The sequence below is a fragment of the Pleurodeles waltl genome, chromosome 3_1 (assembly GCF_031143425.1).
Source record: "Pleurodeles waltl isolate 20211129_DDA chromosome 3_1, aPleWal1.hap1.20221129, whole genome shotgun sequence".
Classification (NCBI taxonomy): Eukaryota; Metazoa; Chordata; class Amphibia; order Caudata; family Salamandridae; genus Pleurodeles; species Pleurodeles waltl.
The window spans coordinates 164,761,750-164,779,217 of NC_090440.1; the positions used below are offsets into that span (position 1 = coordinate 164,761,750).

The window sequence follows — 17,468 nt, forward strand, 5'->3', positions numbered from 1 at the left end:
AAGGTGTGCCCTATGTGCCCCTAGGGCTGGGTGCCATATAACTATAAGCAGGGACTTTATAAAAATAGATTTATAAGCCCTGGTGAGGTAAAAACAGCCAAATTCGTTTTTCCCTCATTGAAGTAAATGGCCTTCATAGGCTAGAATGGGCAGACTTTATTTTAAATTTTAAAGTCTCCTTAAATGTTACATACCAAGAATTTGGTATCAAATTAATTGTTGTAATAAATCCCACAACTTCCAGTTGTTGGATTTAATATAACTTGTTCAGGTAAAAAGTTTAGACTTTACCTAAAAAGTTGCCAATTTCAGCTCTGCATTGTTTTTGCTGCTGTGCTCTGATTGGCCAGCCTGCAGCAGCTTCTGCCAGGCTGCCTTGATGAGGTGTGAAGTGGCCTGGCTTCACACAAAGGAATGTGCTTGGGGGAGAGAATCTCCCCTCAGCAGATGGTGAGGCAGGAAGGGGGAGGGCTGCCAAACTGGTCTTCAAAGGCAGAGAAGGACATTTGGAGCACCCAGCAACACCCCCACATCCTGCAACCCCAGACAATTAGGTGCCCCCTTGATTAGATTAGGAGAGGGCAGGAGAGGGGTGTGTTTATGATTTTTAGCCACACCAGTGGGTGGGCTCAGCCAGATGTAACCTCCAAAAATCAGATTCATCCATGTTGGATTTTTAGAGACTGTTGCTTTCTGGGATGGATTTTTGCCACACTTCCCAGGAAGTGGTCATCACAGGGGGACGACCCTGTCCCTGATTGGAGAACCAGGGCCCCCCTGCTTTTCACCCAGGAGCAAGGATAAAACTGGCAGACCTGCACCCACACCTGAGATCCCCGCCAACTTTCAAGAAGAAGGAACTTAAAGAGAAGAAGGACTGCCCTGCTGGACCCCTGGCCTGCACCTGGACCCTGCTCTCAGAAGGACTGCACCAGCTGCACACTTGGGCTTCACCACAAGAAGGACTTTGCCTGGCTTCAACTGGTTCAAGGAGGGACTCCCTGTTTGCTACAGGTGAAAAATTGCTATCCAGAGTCCCCTGCACCAACTCCTAAAAAAAGAGACCAGTTGACCACTGCCCAGTGGCCAAAAAGGAGTTTGCGCCAGGTGCATTCTGGGAGTTGAAGTCCGCACCCCCCAAGGACCATCACAGAACTTCTGGACCCTTGGGGTGAGCTGTGGACCCCAAAAGAACCTTAAAAGAACATCTGGGTGAAGCCCCAGAAGATTGGAAAAGATTTGAGAATTTTTGAAAAAAAGCTCCAGAGAGGGACCGACCCGCCGCGGAAATTCTAGCCGGCTTGCCTCAACCGCGACCCGGCCTGACTTCGTGGTTCGTCCCGGTAAAGAAAAACATCCGAAAAAGAGACTAAGTCCGAACGTAAAAAGTTGACCGGGACCTCCCAGCCATCGTATCCGAGAAGGGCTCCACGGACGTCGGATCAAGATCCAGGTTTACCCCGGTCGAAGGATTTTCATCTTGAAAAAACGACTAAGTCCGAAGGTAGAAATCACCACCGAGGAAACCCACATCGCGTATCCGGACAAGGGCTCCAGGAGGTCGGATTCAACTGGCAGGTTCGTCCCGGTGAAGAAAAACTTCAAAATAAAGACTAAGTCAGAAGGTAACTTTTTAACCGAGGCCTCCCGCGACTTGTAGCCGAGCAGGGCTCCATCGCGGTCGGCCTGAAACTTTGACTTTGTCCCGGTCCTGGTGCAACCAGATGACCCAATTGGCGCTTTTTGTTTCTAAGCGCTAGAAAAATAATAATACTTTAAAAATTCATATCTCCGGTTCCCCTGCACCGATTTTAATCGTTTTTGTGTCATTTTAAAGATAAAAATATAAACTATTTTTATAAATTGGTTTTGGATTTTTAAACTGTTTCCTGTGTTTTATTTAATTACTGTTTTGTGATATTTGAATGCTTTACACACTGTCTCCTAAGTTAAGCCTTGACGCTCGTTGCCAAGCTACCAAGGGTTGAGCTGGGATTAATTTACTGAGACCTAACTGTACCTAGGTGGAGGTTAGTGGCTTGTTGCTAGGTGTAGGTACCTACCTACCTGCCCTTACTAATAACCCATTTTCCAACATAGATACATTTACATTTGCATGGACATCTATTTTTACTTACTAATTTTATAGAACATTTATATTCTTGCACTCTATCACTCCTTCCTACACCCTTTTGTGGGAAAACAATCTAACAATGGAGTCGATGCCCATGCACAGTATGACCGAGAGGAGGAGTTACTCGATCCTGTGACTCTCGGAGAAAAACAACTTGTAACACTCCGAGCCCAACACCAGATGGTGGAATAATGCATAGTAGGACTTGGGGGATAGGGGGGTCCCAAACCATATACTAAAATAGTGGAATGGGATGTGAAGCCCCCTACCCAAAGATATGGAGTCGTTAGAGGGAAGCTGGAACAACTAGGGACCCCAAGAGGTGAGTACCTAAGTGTTCCCAGTGACCAGGAGAGCAGAGGTAAGTACCTGGTTTTCCCAAGGACTAACAAGAGGACTTTGAAAATGGATTGCGCAAAAACAGGACCAGACAAGAAGAAACCAAAGGTGGTTTCTGGAAGAAGAGTACCTGCAATAGAGAGTGGGGTCAGGAGCCACTACCCACCCTTCTGTGGATGAAGATCCGGGTCGACGGGGGAAGGAGAAGACTAGCTGCGGAGCCCAGGAGCTGAAGAGGAGACCTTAGAGCAGTGCAGATGGTGTCCCAAGTCGGTCGTCTGGTTGCAGATAATCAGTGGTTTAGGAAAACCACCAACAAGCCTTGGCAAACGCTAGAAGAAGCAAAAGAAGAGTTGCAAGGCTGAAGAGGACCAGCAAGGTCCAAGGAACTCGACCCTTGGAGGGAAGTCCGGGCTGACCATCCGCAATTAGGAGAGCCAGCAGAAGCAGTTGAAGCCCCCACAGGTAACCCACTGGCAGCAGGCACAGTAAGTCACAGTGGGGCCCAATCAGAACACCTAGAGAGGAGTCCCACGTCGCTGGAGCAGCAAAGAGGAGACTGTTCTTGGCACGTTGAAGTGCTGGAGGCCGGGGCTACTCAGGGCCTGAAGATCCATTGGAGCAGGAGACAACAAGCCTTAGTAGCTGCAAGACTTGCTATGTCCAGGAGTGCTGTCCGGCAAAGAGAGGCAAGGACTCACCATCTCCCAAAATGGACAGCGGGGAGAGAGGACCAAGGGGACTACTCCAGACCACCACCTGTAATGCAGGATGCACTCAGTTCCGGAGGAGAGCAGATCCACGTAGCCGGACGTCATTGCTGTAGTTATCTGTAGATGCAGGGGATTGACTCATTCACGCCAAGGGAGATTCCTTCTTGCTTCTTGGTGCAGGCTGAAGTCTCGCTGACCCCAGATGACACACAGCTGGGGAAATGTTGCAGTTGCTGGAAGGAGCTGGAGAACCAATGTTGCAAGGCGATGTCGTGCCAGGAGTTGCAATCTTGTTGGTTCCTGAAGAGTCCAGTTGCGGTTCCAGTGGCCAGAAGTAGAAGTAAACGATGCAGAGGAATCCTGGTGAAGTCTTGCACGTGGAATCTGGAGACCCACCCTCGAGGGAGTCCTTAAATTGCCCTAAAAGGAGGTTTTGGTCACCTTGCAAGGTGACCACCTGTCAGGAGGGATCTCTGATGTCACCTGCCTGACCTGACCATTCAGATATTCCCAGGGGCCTCTGCACATCTTGGTTTCAAGATAGCAGAATCAAGTGGCAACCTGGAGGAGCTCTGGGCACCCCTGGGGTGATGATGGACATGGGAGTGGTCTGTCCCCTTTTCTTCGTTCAGTTTTGTGCCAGAGCAGGGACCGGGGGTCCTCGAGCTGGTGCAGACCGGTTTATGCAAGGAGGTCACCAAATGTGCCCTTCAAAGCAAACCGGTGGCTTGGGGAGGCTATCCCTCCCAAGCTTTGTAACACCTATTTCCAAGAGAGAGGTTGTTACCTCCCTCTACCACAGGAAATCCTTTGTTCTGCCTTGTCCTGCTTGAGCCAGTCAAGCAGCAGGAGGGCAGAAACTTGTCTGAGGGGTGGCAGCAGCATGGGCTGCCCAGAAAACCCTAGAAGACTGGTTGGAGCAATACTGGGGGGGAGGGTAGTAGGTCCTCTAAGGAGCCCCGAGAATGCATGAGATGATACAACCAATACTGGCAAAAGTATTGGGGTATGATTCTGGCATGTTGGATACCAAACATTCCCAGGTTCGGAGTTAGCATTATGTAGCTGGATACAGGTTCAGTAGACAGGTAAAATAACTTCCCTGTACTTACGAAGTCCTGTGCAATGAAGCTGGAGTTCGTGGGGGCACCTCTGCTCATGCAGATGGGCCCTCACACAGGGACCTGCACCCTGCCCTCCGGGCTAGGAGGGCCTACCACAGGGTTGACTTGCAGTGACCTGTGGTGAAAGGGTGCATGAACCTTTTTCACGCAGGCTGCAATGGCAGGCCTGCAGACACATTTTGCATGCACTCCCATGGGTGGCACAATACATTCTGCAGAGCATGGAGGACCCCTGGTGTCCCAATGCCCTGGGTACCTAAGTACCATATACTAGGGACTTATAAGAGGACACCAGTATGCCAATTGTGGAGGGCACAAAGGTCCTAGGCAACCACATTTAGAGAGCACAATCACTGGGGTATTGGTTTGCAGGATCCCAGTTAAAGCAGTCTAAGCACACTAATAGCAGGCAAACGGTGGGGTTAACCATGCCAAAAAGTGGGTACTTTCCTACAGCTGTAGAGTTAGCAATGACAAACTCACAGCCCATGTACTCAGTATGGCCACACTACACTTACAATGTGTAAGAATGGACTTCGACACTGCAGGGGCATATTGCCCATTCAGCTCATACCTCACCTGTGATAAAGTGCACCCTGCCTTAGGGCTGTAAGGTGATTTACCTATGCCACAGGAGGTGGTTGGTAGGCATGGCACCCAGAGAGGGATATTGACTTTACCGTTTTCTCCCCCCCCCAGCACACATAAGCTTCAATGGCAGTGTGCATGTGTTTAGTGAGGGGGTCCCTTAAGAAGGCATACTACATGCTGCAGAGCTTAGGGACCTTCCCTGGCCACAGAGCCCTTGGTACCACTGGTACCTTTTACAAGGGACTTAGCTGTATGCCAGAGGTGTGCCAATTGTGGAAACAATGGTACAGTTAGGAAAATAACACTGGTGCTGGGGCCTAATTAACAGGATCTCGGCGCACACTCAGTCAAGTCAGCTTCAATATCAGGCAAAAAGTGGAGGAGTAACCGTGCCAAAATGGCTACACTCCTACACCGACCTGTGTCTCCTGGATCAAAAGCTGTGATTCAAATCTTGACTTAAATATTCTGTTTTGGATTCTAGTTATGTCTTATTTGTTTTGTGAAGCCAAGCTGTCCTGTATGGTCTGTCCCTATGCCTGCCCCTATACCTCCCCCTGTCACAACCAACGCAGATGGGTTGTTGGAATACGAGCATCATCTCGGTTGAGGTTCTTGATCGCACCTCCAACAGGATCCTACCAGTTCTGCAACCACACAACTCTGTATTCTGGGGTAACCATGCAGTCCTAGAGTCCACCATAGAGTAAGTGTTACACCAGTTCAAGTACTAGTCCTTCTAAGAAAGTTCAAAGCAGGGCATTACCCAAGCAATGCAATAATTTCTGTAATTTTTGTAGTTTTCAGCTGTTACAAAGGGCAGGTATGGATGCTACATACATCTTGGTGTTTGCCACTTATTGTTGGAAATAACAGGGCATGTGTTGTCCTTTCAATAACTATTTTATTGAGAAGTATTGAAGTGATTAGTTTTTGAGAAAGCTGTGGATGGGGAAGCGAGCAGTTGTGTGGTGAGCTAAGTAAGTTGATCAATGACTGTGTAAGTGGTGTTGTGAGAGGTTGTGGATGAACTGGTTGGTGCTGTGTAATGAACCAAGGACAGGTTTTATAAATACTCAGATGTTTTGCAGTGGAATAGGGTTGGGGTATGGTGTAGGGGGAGGGTGTAGATCCTTAAATTCCAGAGTCCCATTTCAGAGGGAATGCATGTCCATTGAGTGCAATGTTCCAACACTAGTGTATATGGTGGATGTGCCAAAGTTAGCCAGGGAGTCTACACACCGAGACTCAGGAATCCATGATCAAGAAAGAGATACATTGGGTCTGGTACGTGAGAAAGGTCTGCTTAGCATTGATTTCAGAACTATACCTCCTAAATTGATTGGCAGTTGAAATGTGACCCAGTAGGGGTTAATGCGCAAACCAACTCTAGCAAAGAGGTTAATAATTTCATACCTCTCTAAGAGGTCAATCTGTGTCTGCAGCAGAGTATACTAAGCTCTCAGACTGCCTCCTTACATTCCCAAGGGAAACATCCTTTTTTACGACTTTTTTTTTACGAAAGTCGTGGTTAACGAAAGCGCAACAACGCTTTTTTTAACCACGACTCCTTTTTTTGTGCCTTAACTACGTATGTTCTGAACAACGAACATGCGTGGTTAAGGTACAAAGAAGGGAGTTGTCGAAGGTAAGTGGTGGGTTTAGGTTTTGGGGAGGTGGTGGGGGTTTTTAGGTTTTGGGTTGGGGGGTGGGGAGTTTTTGGTTTTGGGGAGGGGGTGGGGGGTTAGGGGGTTTTAGGTTTTGGGGTGGGGTTGGGGGGGTGGGGCGTTTTTGGTTTTGGGGTCGGGAGTTAGGGTTTTTTTTTGTTTTGGGTTGGGGTTGGGGGGGTGGGGCGTTTTTGGTTTTGGGGAGGTGGTGGGGGGTCAGGGGGTTTTAGGTTTTGGGGTGGGGCATTTTTGGTTTTGGGGAGGGGGTGGGGGGTTAGGGGGTTTTAGGTTTTGTGGTGGGGTTGGGGGGGTGGGGGTTTTGGGGAGGGGTGGGGGGTTAGGGAGTTTTGGTTTTGGGGAGGCGGTGGGGGATTAGGGGGTTTTAGGTTTTGGGGTGGGGTTGGGGGGGTGGGGCGTTTTTGGTTTTGGGGAGGGGGTGGGGGTCAGGGGGTTTTAGGATTTGGGGTGGGGTTGGGGGTCAGGGCGTTTTTGGTTTTGGGGAGGGGGTGGGAGGTCAGGGGGTTTTAGGTTTTGGGGTGGGGTTGAGGGGGTGGGGCGTTTTTGGTTTTGGGGAGGGGGTGGGGGGTCAGGGTTTTTTTTTTTGTTTTGGGGTGGGGTTGGGGGGGTGGGGCGTTTTAGGTTTTGGGATGGGGGGTGGGGTGAGGGATGTAAGGTGAATGGTGCCTATTACTAATGCTTTTATCAGGAATGCCTTTACAACGAAATATCGTCGTTAAGGCATTCGTGGGAAAATCATTAGAAGTAGCAACGAGGTCGGTGTTCCGACCTCGTTGTTAAGGCAGTAGTTGTTTTTAAAGTCGTTGTTTCGTCGTACAATCCATTCCCAAGCTAATATTGCCTTTGCCTCTGTGGAGAGGAACTTAAGGCCAGAATCTCATGTCCACAAATAATGTGATCAAGTCTTCTGCTGCCTATCTGAAAATATTACTGAACCTACACGCTTTGAGGAGGTTGATTAGCTGTCTGATGTTACAAAGATGAATCTCATTTATATGTCTCATAACATTAATTGGATGACATCACTGCAGGGGATGGGGATGTGGATAGAATTGAGGGATAAATCCAGCAGTTTTGTCCCCCATGCATTTTATGTGTACAATCCTGGAATATTACAGGTATTGTACACCAGTGCTTAAACCCAGGGTATTGTATCCTCCTATGTCTGTCAAGAAGTATGGTGTGTGTGTGTGTGTATATATATATATATATGTTCGATGGCATGTGTAGCAACAGATACACATGCTGTGCACATCCCGCCATCTGGTGTTGGGCTCGGAGTGTTACAAGTTTTTTTTCTTCGAAGAAGTCTTTTTTCGAGTCACGAGACCGAGGGACTCCTCCCATTTCGACTCCATTGCGCATGGGCGTCGACTCCATCTTAGATTGTTTTTTTTCCGCCATCGGGTTCGGACGTGTTCCTTTTCGCTCCGTGTTTCGGGTCGGAAAGTTAGTTAGAATCTCGGAAAAATCGTCGGTATTGTTTGCGTTCGGTATCGGGTTAGTTACAACAGATCGACACCGAATTAAGAAGAGCTCCGGTGGCCCTTCGGGGTTTTCTTCCATCCCCGTCGGGGCCTGGTCGGCCCGGCCACGTGTCTCTTCAAGGCTGATGGAACGGACCCCATTCCGCTTCTGTCCAAAATGCCATAACAAGTATCCATATACAGATCAACACCTGGTCTGTAACTTGTGTTTGTCACCAGAACACAAGAAGGATACTTGTGAGGCCTGTCGAGCGTTTCGGTCCAGGAAGACACTCAGGGACCGAAGAGCAAGAAGACTGCAAATGGCGTCGGCGCCGACAGGACAAGAGCGTTTCGAGGAGGAGGAAGAAACATTCTCCACCCAGGAGTCGGACTCTTAGGAGATCGATCCCGAGGAAACGCCGAAAACCGTGAGTAAGACATCGAAACCAAGAACTCACGAGAAAAGCGCTAAAGCCCAGGGGACGCCACCGCCAACAGGCCATGGCTTAACCCGAAAAGTAGGTGACCGTTCATCGGCACCGAAAAAGGGCGAGCTGGTGTCGAAGTCATCCTACTCCGGTCGAGATACCGGCACACAGCAATCTCGGGCCCGAGATAGTGGCTCAGAGAAGATTCGGCACCGAGACAGCGGCACCGAAACGGGTCGGCACCGAGAGAGCACGACGCCGAAAGTAAAAAAGGTTTCGTCGGAGCCGAAAAAAGCAGCCGAAAAGGTTTCGGTACCGAAATATCCGGCCTCGGAACCGAAAACAAGTTCCTACACTGAGGAACAAGGACTGTCCACACAAATGAAGACACATAGATTTGGACAGGAATTACAGGCAATAGAGCCAGATCACACACAAAGACGGCTCTTTATTCAAAAAGATACAGGGAAGATCAGCACTCTTCCTCCAGTCAAAATGAAACGCAAGCTTGCCTTCCAAGACAAAGACAAACAGCCACACGCAAAGGTGGCTAAACAAGTAACACCGCCACCATCCCCACATCACTCTCCGCAACCATCACCGGTAGCCACTCCACCAATGATGCAATCCCCAACTCATACAGGAATGAGTCAAGATGACCCTGACGCATGGGACCTTTATGACGCACCAGTGTCAGATAATAGTCCAGAATGCTATCCAGCTAAACCATCGCCACCAGAGGATAGTACAGGCTACGCACAGGTGGTGTCGAGAGCAGCTGCATTTGATAATGTCAGCCTTCATTCAGAGCCCATTGAAGACGACTTTCTTTTTAATACACTGTCGTCCACACACAGCCAATATCAGAGTCTTCCTATGCTACCCGGAATGCTAAAACACTCCAAACAAGTGTTTGAGGAGCCTGTTAAAGGGAGAGCCATTACTCCAAGAGTAGATAAAAAATATAAACCGCCACCAACAGACCCAGTGTACATTACACAACAGCTAACACCAGTCTCTGTTGTAGTGGGAGCAGCACGCAAAAGAGCCAACTCTCATACTTCAGGAGATGCACCACCTCCAGATAAAGAAAGTCGAAAATTCGATGCTGCAGGCAAAAGGGTGGCGGCACAGGCAGCAAACCAGTGGCGTATTGCAAATTCGCAAGCTTTGCAAGCCAGATATGATAAGGCCCATTGGAATGAGATGCAACACCTTATTGAACATTTACCCAAGGAGTTCCAAAAAAGAGCGCAGCAAGTAGTAGAAGAAGGACAGGGTATCTCCAATAATCAGATACGGTCAGCAATGGATGCTGCAGACACAGCTGCTAGAACTGTCAACAGCTGTAACAATAAGGAGACATGCATGGCTGCGTACATCAGGATTTAAACCAGAGATACAGCAAGCTGTGCTGAATATGCCATTCAACGGACAGCAGTTGTTTGGGCTGGAGGTGGACACTGCAATCGAAAAACTTAAGAAAGACACTGACACGGCCAAAGCCATGGGCGCACTCTACTCCCCACAGAGCAGAGGCACATTTCGAAAGACACAATTTCGAGGGGGGTTTCGAGGGCAAACCACAGAAGCCACAACCTCACAAACAAAGCCCACTTACCAGAGCCAGTATCAGCGGGGAGGTTTTCGGGGACAATATAGATGGGGACAATTTCAAAGGAATAGAGGAAAGTTCCAAAGTCCCAAAACTCCTCCAAACAAGCAGTGACTTCAAGGTCACAAATCCCCAACACATAACACCTGTGGGGGGGAGACTAACCAAGTTATACAAACATTGGGAGGAAATAACAACAGACACTTGGGTCTTAGCAATTATCCAGCATGGTTATTGCATAGAATTTCTCAAATTCCCTCCAAACATCCCACCGAAAACACACAATATGTCAAAACAACATATAGATCTTCTAGGACTAGAAGTTCAGGCATTGCTACAAAAAGAAGCAATAGAGTTAGTACCAAAACAACAAATAAACACAGGAGTTTACTCCCTGTACTTTCTGATACCCAAAAAAGACAAGAGTCTGAGACCTATACTAGATCTCAGAACATTAAATACCTACATCAAATCAGATCACTTTCACATGGTTACATTACAAGACGTAATCCCACTGTTCAAACAAGACTACATGACAACACTAGACCTAAAGGATGCATATTTCCATATACCAATACATCCTTCACACAGAAAGTACCTAAGGTTTGTATTCCAAGGGATACATTACCAATTCAAAGTGCTGCCATTCGGAATAACAACTGCACCAAGAGTTTTTACAAAATGCCTAGCAGTAGTAGCTGCACATATCAGAAGGCAGCAAATACATGTGTTCCCGTACCTAGACGATTGGTTAATCAAAACCAACACGCTAAGACGGTGTTCACAACACACAAAATATGTCATAGAAATCCTCCACAAACTAGGTTTCTCAATCAACTACACAAAGTCACACCTTCTGCCGTGTCAAACACAGCAATACTTAGGAGCAACAATCAACACAGCAAAAGGGATTGCCACTCCAAGTCCACAAAGAGTTCACACATTTCACAGTGTGATACAGACCATGTATCCAAATCAAAAGATACAAGTCAAACTGGTGATGAAACTACTAGGCATGATGTCTTCATGCATAGCCATTGTCCCAAACTCAAGGTTGCACATGCAGCCCTTACAACAGTGCCTAGCATCACAATGGTCACAAGCACAGGGTCAGCTTCTAGATCTGGTGTTGATAGACCGCCAAACATACATCTCGCTTCAATGGTGGAACAGTATAAATTTAAACCAAGGGCGGCCTTTCCAAGACCCAGTGCCACAATACGTAATAACAACAGATGCTTCCATGATAGGGTGGGGAGCACACCTCAATCAACACAGCATCCAAGGACAATGGGACATACAGCAAAAACAGTTTCACATAAATCACTTAGAACTGTTAGCGGTATTTCTAGCGCTCAAAGCATTTCAACCCATAATAAGACACAAACACATTCTTGTCAAAACAGACAACATGACAACAATGTATTACCTAAACAAACAGGGAGGCACACACTCGACACAGTTGTGTCTCCTAACACAGAAAATATGGCATTGGGCAATTCACAACCACATTCGCCTAATAGCACAATTTATTCCAGGAATTCAGAACCAGTTAGCAGACAATCTCTCTCGGGATCACCAACAGATCCACGAATGGGAGATTCACCCCCAAATACTAAACACTTACTTCCAAATGTGGGGAACACCACAAATAGATCTATTTGCAACAAAAGAAAACTCAAAATGCCAAAACTTTGCATCCAGGTACCCACAAGATCAGTCTCAGGGCAATGCGTTATGGATGAGCTGGTCAGGGATATTTGCTTACGCTTTTCCCCCTCTCCCACTCCTTCCATATCTAGTAAACAAATTGAGTCAAAACAAACCCAAACTCATACTAATAGCACCGACATGGGCAAGACAACCTTGGTACACAACACTATTAGACCTCTCAGTAGTACCTCATGTCAAACTACCAAACAGACCAGATCTGTTAACACAACACAAACAACAGATCAGGCATCCAAATCCAGCATCGCTGAATCTAGCAATTTGGCTCCTGAAATCCTAGAATTCGGACACTTAGACCTCACACAAGAATGTATGGAGGTCATAAGACAAGCTAGGAAACCTACCACTAGACACTGCTATGCAAATAAGTGGAAAAGATTTGTTTATTACTGCCATAATAATCAAATTCAACCCTTACACGCATCTGCCAAAGATATAGTAGGATACTTACTACAATTGCAAAAGTCAAAGCTAGCTTTCTCTTCAATAAAGATACATCTGACAGCAATTTCAGCCTACCTGCAAATTACGCACTCAACTTCATTATTAAAGATACCAGTCATAAAAGCATTTATGGAAGGCCTAAAGAGAATTATACCACCACGAACACCACCAGTTCCTTCATGGAACCTCAACATTGTCTTAACACGACTCATGGGTCCACCTTTTGAGCCCATGCACTCTTGTGAAATGCAATATTTAACATGGAAAGTTGCATTTTTGATTGCCATCACATCTCTAAGAAGAGTGAGTGAAATTCAAGCATTTACCATACAAGAACCATTTATTCAAATACCCAAGCATAAAGTAGTTCTACGGACAAATCCAAAATTTTTACCAAAAGTGATCTCACCGTTCCACTTGAATCAAACGGTAGAATTACCAGTGTTCTTCCCACAGCCAGATTCTGTAGCTGAAAGAGCACTGCATACATTAGACATCAAGAGAGCACTAATGTACTATATTGACAGAACAAAACTAATTTGAAAAACAAAACAACTATTTATTGCTTTCCAAAAATCTCATACAGGGAATCCAATTTCTAAACAAGGCATTGCTAGATGGATAGTTAAGTGTATTCAAACCTGCTATCTTAAAGCAAAGAGAGAGCTGCCTATTACACCAAAGGCACACTCAACCAGAAAAAAAGGTGCTACCATGGCCTTTCTAGGAAATATTCCAATGAACGAAATATGTAAGGCAGCAACATGGTCTACGCCTCATACATTTACCAAACACTACTGTGTAGATGTGTTAACGGCACAACAAGCCACAGTAGGTCAAGCTGTACTACGAACATTATTTCAAACAACTTCAACTCCTACAGGCTGAACCACCGCTTTTGGGGAGATAACTGCTTACTAGTCTATGCACAGCATGTGTATCTGCAGCTACACATGCCATCGAACGGAAAATGTCACTTACCCAGTGTACATCTGTTCGTGGCATTAGTCGCTGCAGATTCACATGCGCCCACCCGCCTCCCCGGGAGCCTGTAGCCATTTAGAAGTTGATCTTGAACATTTGTAAATTTGTAAATATATTACTTTAAACTTCATTATGTATATACGTATTCACTCCATTGCATGGGCACTATTACTAGCATACACAACTCCTACCTCACCCTCTGCGGGGAAAACAATCTAAGATGGAGTCGACACCCATGCGCAATGGATTCGAAATGGGAGGAGTCCCTCGGTCTCGTGAGTCGAAAAAAGACTTCTTCGAAGAAAAACAACTTGTAACACTCCGAGCCCAACACCAGATGGCGCGATGTGCACAGCATGTGAATCTGCCGCGACTAATGCTACAAACAGATGTACACTGGGTAAGTGACATTTTCCATATATATATATATATATAAAATATATTTTAACGTTTTTGTTGATTCTGCACATCATGTTCTAGGGCCGAGTGGGGGTGGCCCTCTGCATGATACTGAATTTCCCATTAGTAACCCTGGTGTGTAAGGTCTGAGCATTTGCAGACCTTATTTCATAAAAGCAAAGAATGTCAAAGTTAGAGCATGTTAAAAAATGTTTGAGGGGAAAAAAGGCTAACTTAGGGGAAAAAAGTATATAAACACGAGCATGCTGGGTCCTGTTTGGCATAGCACAAAAAGACTGAAGATAGCATTTCCCCACAGTGCCATGAATCCCGGGTAAAGGAAGGCAACTACCTTTTGGCAGTTTGAGTTTTGTGAAAAAGTCATCTAGGTTTTTTCTAGGAGCTAGTAATTGTTTTAAGCTTATAAGTGGGAGGAGGAACATGTGCTTCACAATGGTAGTTTACTGTGATACAACAGTGCAACAGGTTGATGATAATTTAGGTATCAAAACTAATTTATCTTCCTGTTTTAAAGTCTTAAAGTATATACCTGAGTACGCTGTTAATATTTTATGTTGCTGGGCCTGTAGTATGCCTGTGCCCTATTTCCCAAAATGTGTAATTGCCTTAAACTTTAACTTAATGCTTAGAACACTTTGCAGATTCACAGGTAGGATCCATTCTAGCATATTTCATTTAAGAAGGTACTAAAGTAATGTATATATGTATGTATAATGTATGTATATATATATATATACCGAAATATCTGTTCTACTTTTGTGTCACTTTATCTTGTTTTCACTATGTGAGCTAATTTTCTTTTCTTTGATTCTGGTTCCTGTAAGCTTCTTAATTTGGTTATCATTTGTCATTATTGCTTCTGAATGTGTTTCATTATTTCCGGTACTTTCCTCTTGTCTATCCCTCACTTGCCTCTTCCTGTGTCATTCTGATCTTTATTAAAGCTTCCCAACTTTTTGGTCGCCTAGTGACACACCGTTGTATAACCTGGAGCCATGTGAGCCGATGCCCTTTGATGTCTCAAGATTCCGTGGGCTAACTGCTTCTGTGCTACTGGACCTAACCTTTCTCACTGGCATACATGAGGACCTGGGTAAGCCGACCACCAAGCGACATGATAAGAAACACAGACATGAGTCTGAGGAGAAATGTGACGCAGAGCAGAAGACAGAGGGCGAGTTTGCATGTGACCTCCGTCCTGGGTCTGGTTTTGAGGAGGCCAGAGGAAACTGCACAACAACTTCCAAACTTGAAAGTGAAATAGCTTCATTTTCCTTAGATGCAGCACCCCTGGGTGTTGAGGTCCCACATCTTCCCATGGAAGGGAAACGAAAAAATCATGAACACACCTTAAGAAACCATGATATTGTGCAATCTGAAAACCGAGCAGTGCAGTTATCCTATATTTACCTGGGGGCAATGAAATCACTTAGTGCACTGCTAAGTTGCAGCAAATATGCTGAATTGTTACTAATACCAAAGGCCCTTGCGGAAAACGGTCACAATTCTGACTGTGCCAGCTCTCCAGTTGTCCATGAAGATGTTGAAATGCGAGCTGCTCTTCAATTCCTTATGCGTCACATGGTTAAAAGGGCTGTCATGCGATCACCAATAAAGAGAGCACTGGGACTGGCAGACCTGGAGCGAGCGCAAGCCATTATATACAAGCTAGTAGTTCATGGACTGCTGGAGGACCAGTTTGGTGGCAGAATCAAGCAAGGTAAATTTACATAATTGTTAAGCTTCATTACATAGTTGAACTAGACTGCTTTTTGTTACTGTTAATGTGGCTCATGATTCATGAACCAGCAAATTTTTAGTGTACGAGGTAATAGACAAATTTACACCTGCAAAAGCACCGTTATGAATCAGTTACACGTTATGATTCATTAGTTAGTGACAACCAAGCAGGCTGCTAGTATGTTAATTTGAGTATTGGGTTGTGAACGTAGAATTGTGGGCACATGGAAAAGGGATGATATGAGCGGGTTTATCTGAAGCAGAGCTTGTTCTCTTGGTTCTCTGACCAGCTATTTCTTGTTTTTTACTTCTAAATCTGTTTTTCCTCACTATTCAGCAATGGAACAGATGCTGCGGTTTGAAAAAATACAACAGACAGAAGCTAATATATACAAAGTAATATAGACGTCCTAAGAGTACGAGAGTGAGTTTGCTAGTCAGAGAGACTGTTTAGTACAGGTGGTACACTGATTTATTGAGAGTGATCAAAAGAAAAGATAGAACCATAAGTGTAGCTTTTCCCCATTTCATATTGCAGATGTTTTTCTGGTATGCTTCTAATACAGATTCCTCACTTTGTTAATCTCCTAGGCATCAGACTGGGCCCAGAATTTCTTGCAGTAGCTCCTGTGTGTCATCAGTTGCCTTCTGTCACTATTCTGTTTCTCCTCTGGACTCGTTTCCTGACATTGCTTCCTTTTTTATAGAAGAGTATAAATGTATTGATGCAAGGAACAATAAAGTTTCATTCTCTATGGGACATAGCATGTGAGGGTTTGTCTCACTTCGAGAGGGCTTTCATAATTCCTTCGCTCAAACAGTTAAGTTTGGCTGCAATTTGCCAGGAATATCTTAGTTCCTGGCTCTGCTAGGGGAACTAGTGTCACCAAACAACACATATGCATGAGCTACACCTGATCTTCCAGGGACATCCAAGTTTCCTGTATAAAATTTCCTCTTAAGGGGGTAGGCTTTTCAGTCAGAGAGCTAATGCAGCCTTAGAATACAAGGGTTGTTTTCTCCAGCCAGCCAGTTCTTTTGCAGTACAGGAGGTTTAGAGACTAAACTGGGAGCTTGATATTTTGTCAGCATCAGCCTTTGCACCCCATCCAGTAGCCTTAGCAGCCTTTTGATGGCACTAGGGGCTCAGGAGGTGCTAAGGGTAAGGTACAGCAGCATCAGCCCTCTTCCTCTTCTTCCGCCAGGCAACACATCAGCACAGCTTTAGTTATCATAAAGTGTACAGCCACTGCTGTTTGGAGTCAGTAGTCAACTTTGCCTACAGCAGTGGCCATTGATCATGTTAAATCATTGGGTCCCACAATTTATCCAAGTTGGCTTATACCTTTTCTCTTCTGGACTCCCCCTCATGTTCCCCTGATTGCCAAAGAGGTATACTCAGACCTTCCCTGTATCCTCTCCAGGAAGGTGCTGATGTTGGTCTGAGAGGGTTCAATTGAAATAGTACTCAGAGCATAGTGAGTAAAGGGATGCTACCCGAGAGACTTTCTAGTCCCCAAGGAGGCTAGAGTCCTGGGGCTGAATTCCAGACAATGGGTTGCTTAACTCAGTGCTCAGAAAGAAGAAGTTCAAAAAGTTGACAGTCGCACAATGTCTGCATGCCCTTGATCAAGAGGATGAATGGTGTCTTTGAATCTGCTCGGGGTGTACGTTCATATGTCCGTTCTACAGTCCCGCTACCGGGAGTGCCAATCTTACATACTGAAACTATAATGTCCAGTGCCACCGTAATCTTCTCTCATTTCAGTTTACAAGTCTGTTATGATTCACCCTCAGCCTCAAAGCATGAAGTATGTTTGCCTTATATATTTTATTCATGAAACATTTATCATTCTTTTGAACCTTCAGCCTACTTATTTGCCTTAACTCTAATCAACTCTTATTCTAATGCTCCAGCTAAGTTACTTATGTATCTTGTGTCCAAAGTTTGTATTCTCATTTGTTTTGAGCCCATAATAACTCCTGTTTTATTTACATCTACATATTTTTTTCAAGTTATTATGTTCATATTTCTATGACTCATCATTTCC

General features: G+C 45.5%; 1 protein-coding gene across 12 annotated transcripts in view; it reads left to right on the forward strand.

Moving 5' to 3' along the window:
- HERC1 (HECT and RLD domain containing E3 ubiquitin protein ligase family member 1) overlaps nucleotides 1-17,468 on the forward strand; it is a 1,155,039-nt gene that overhangs the window by 572,544 nt on the left and 565,027 nt on the right. For 11 of the 12 annotated variants that reach the window (XM_069222059.1, XM_069222062.1, XM_069222061.1 and 8 more), the window contains exon 38: nucleotides 14,622-15,397. In XM_069222059.1, coding sequence (XP_069078160.1) covers nucleotides 14,622-15,397 — 776 coding nt within the window. The remainder of the gene's footprint in view (nucleotides 1-14,621; nucleotides 15,398-17,468) is intronic. The other variant, XM_069222068.1, reaches the window with a different exon arrangement.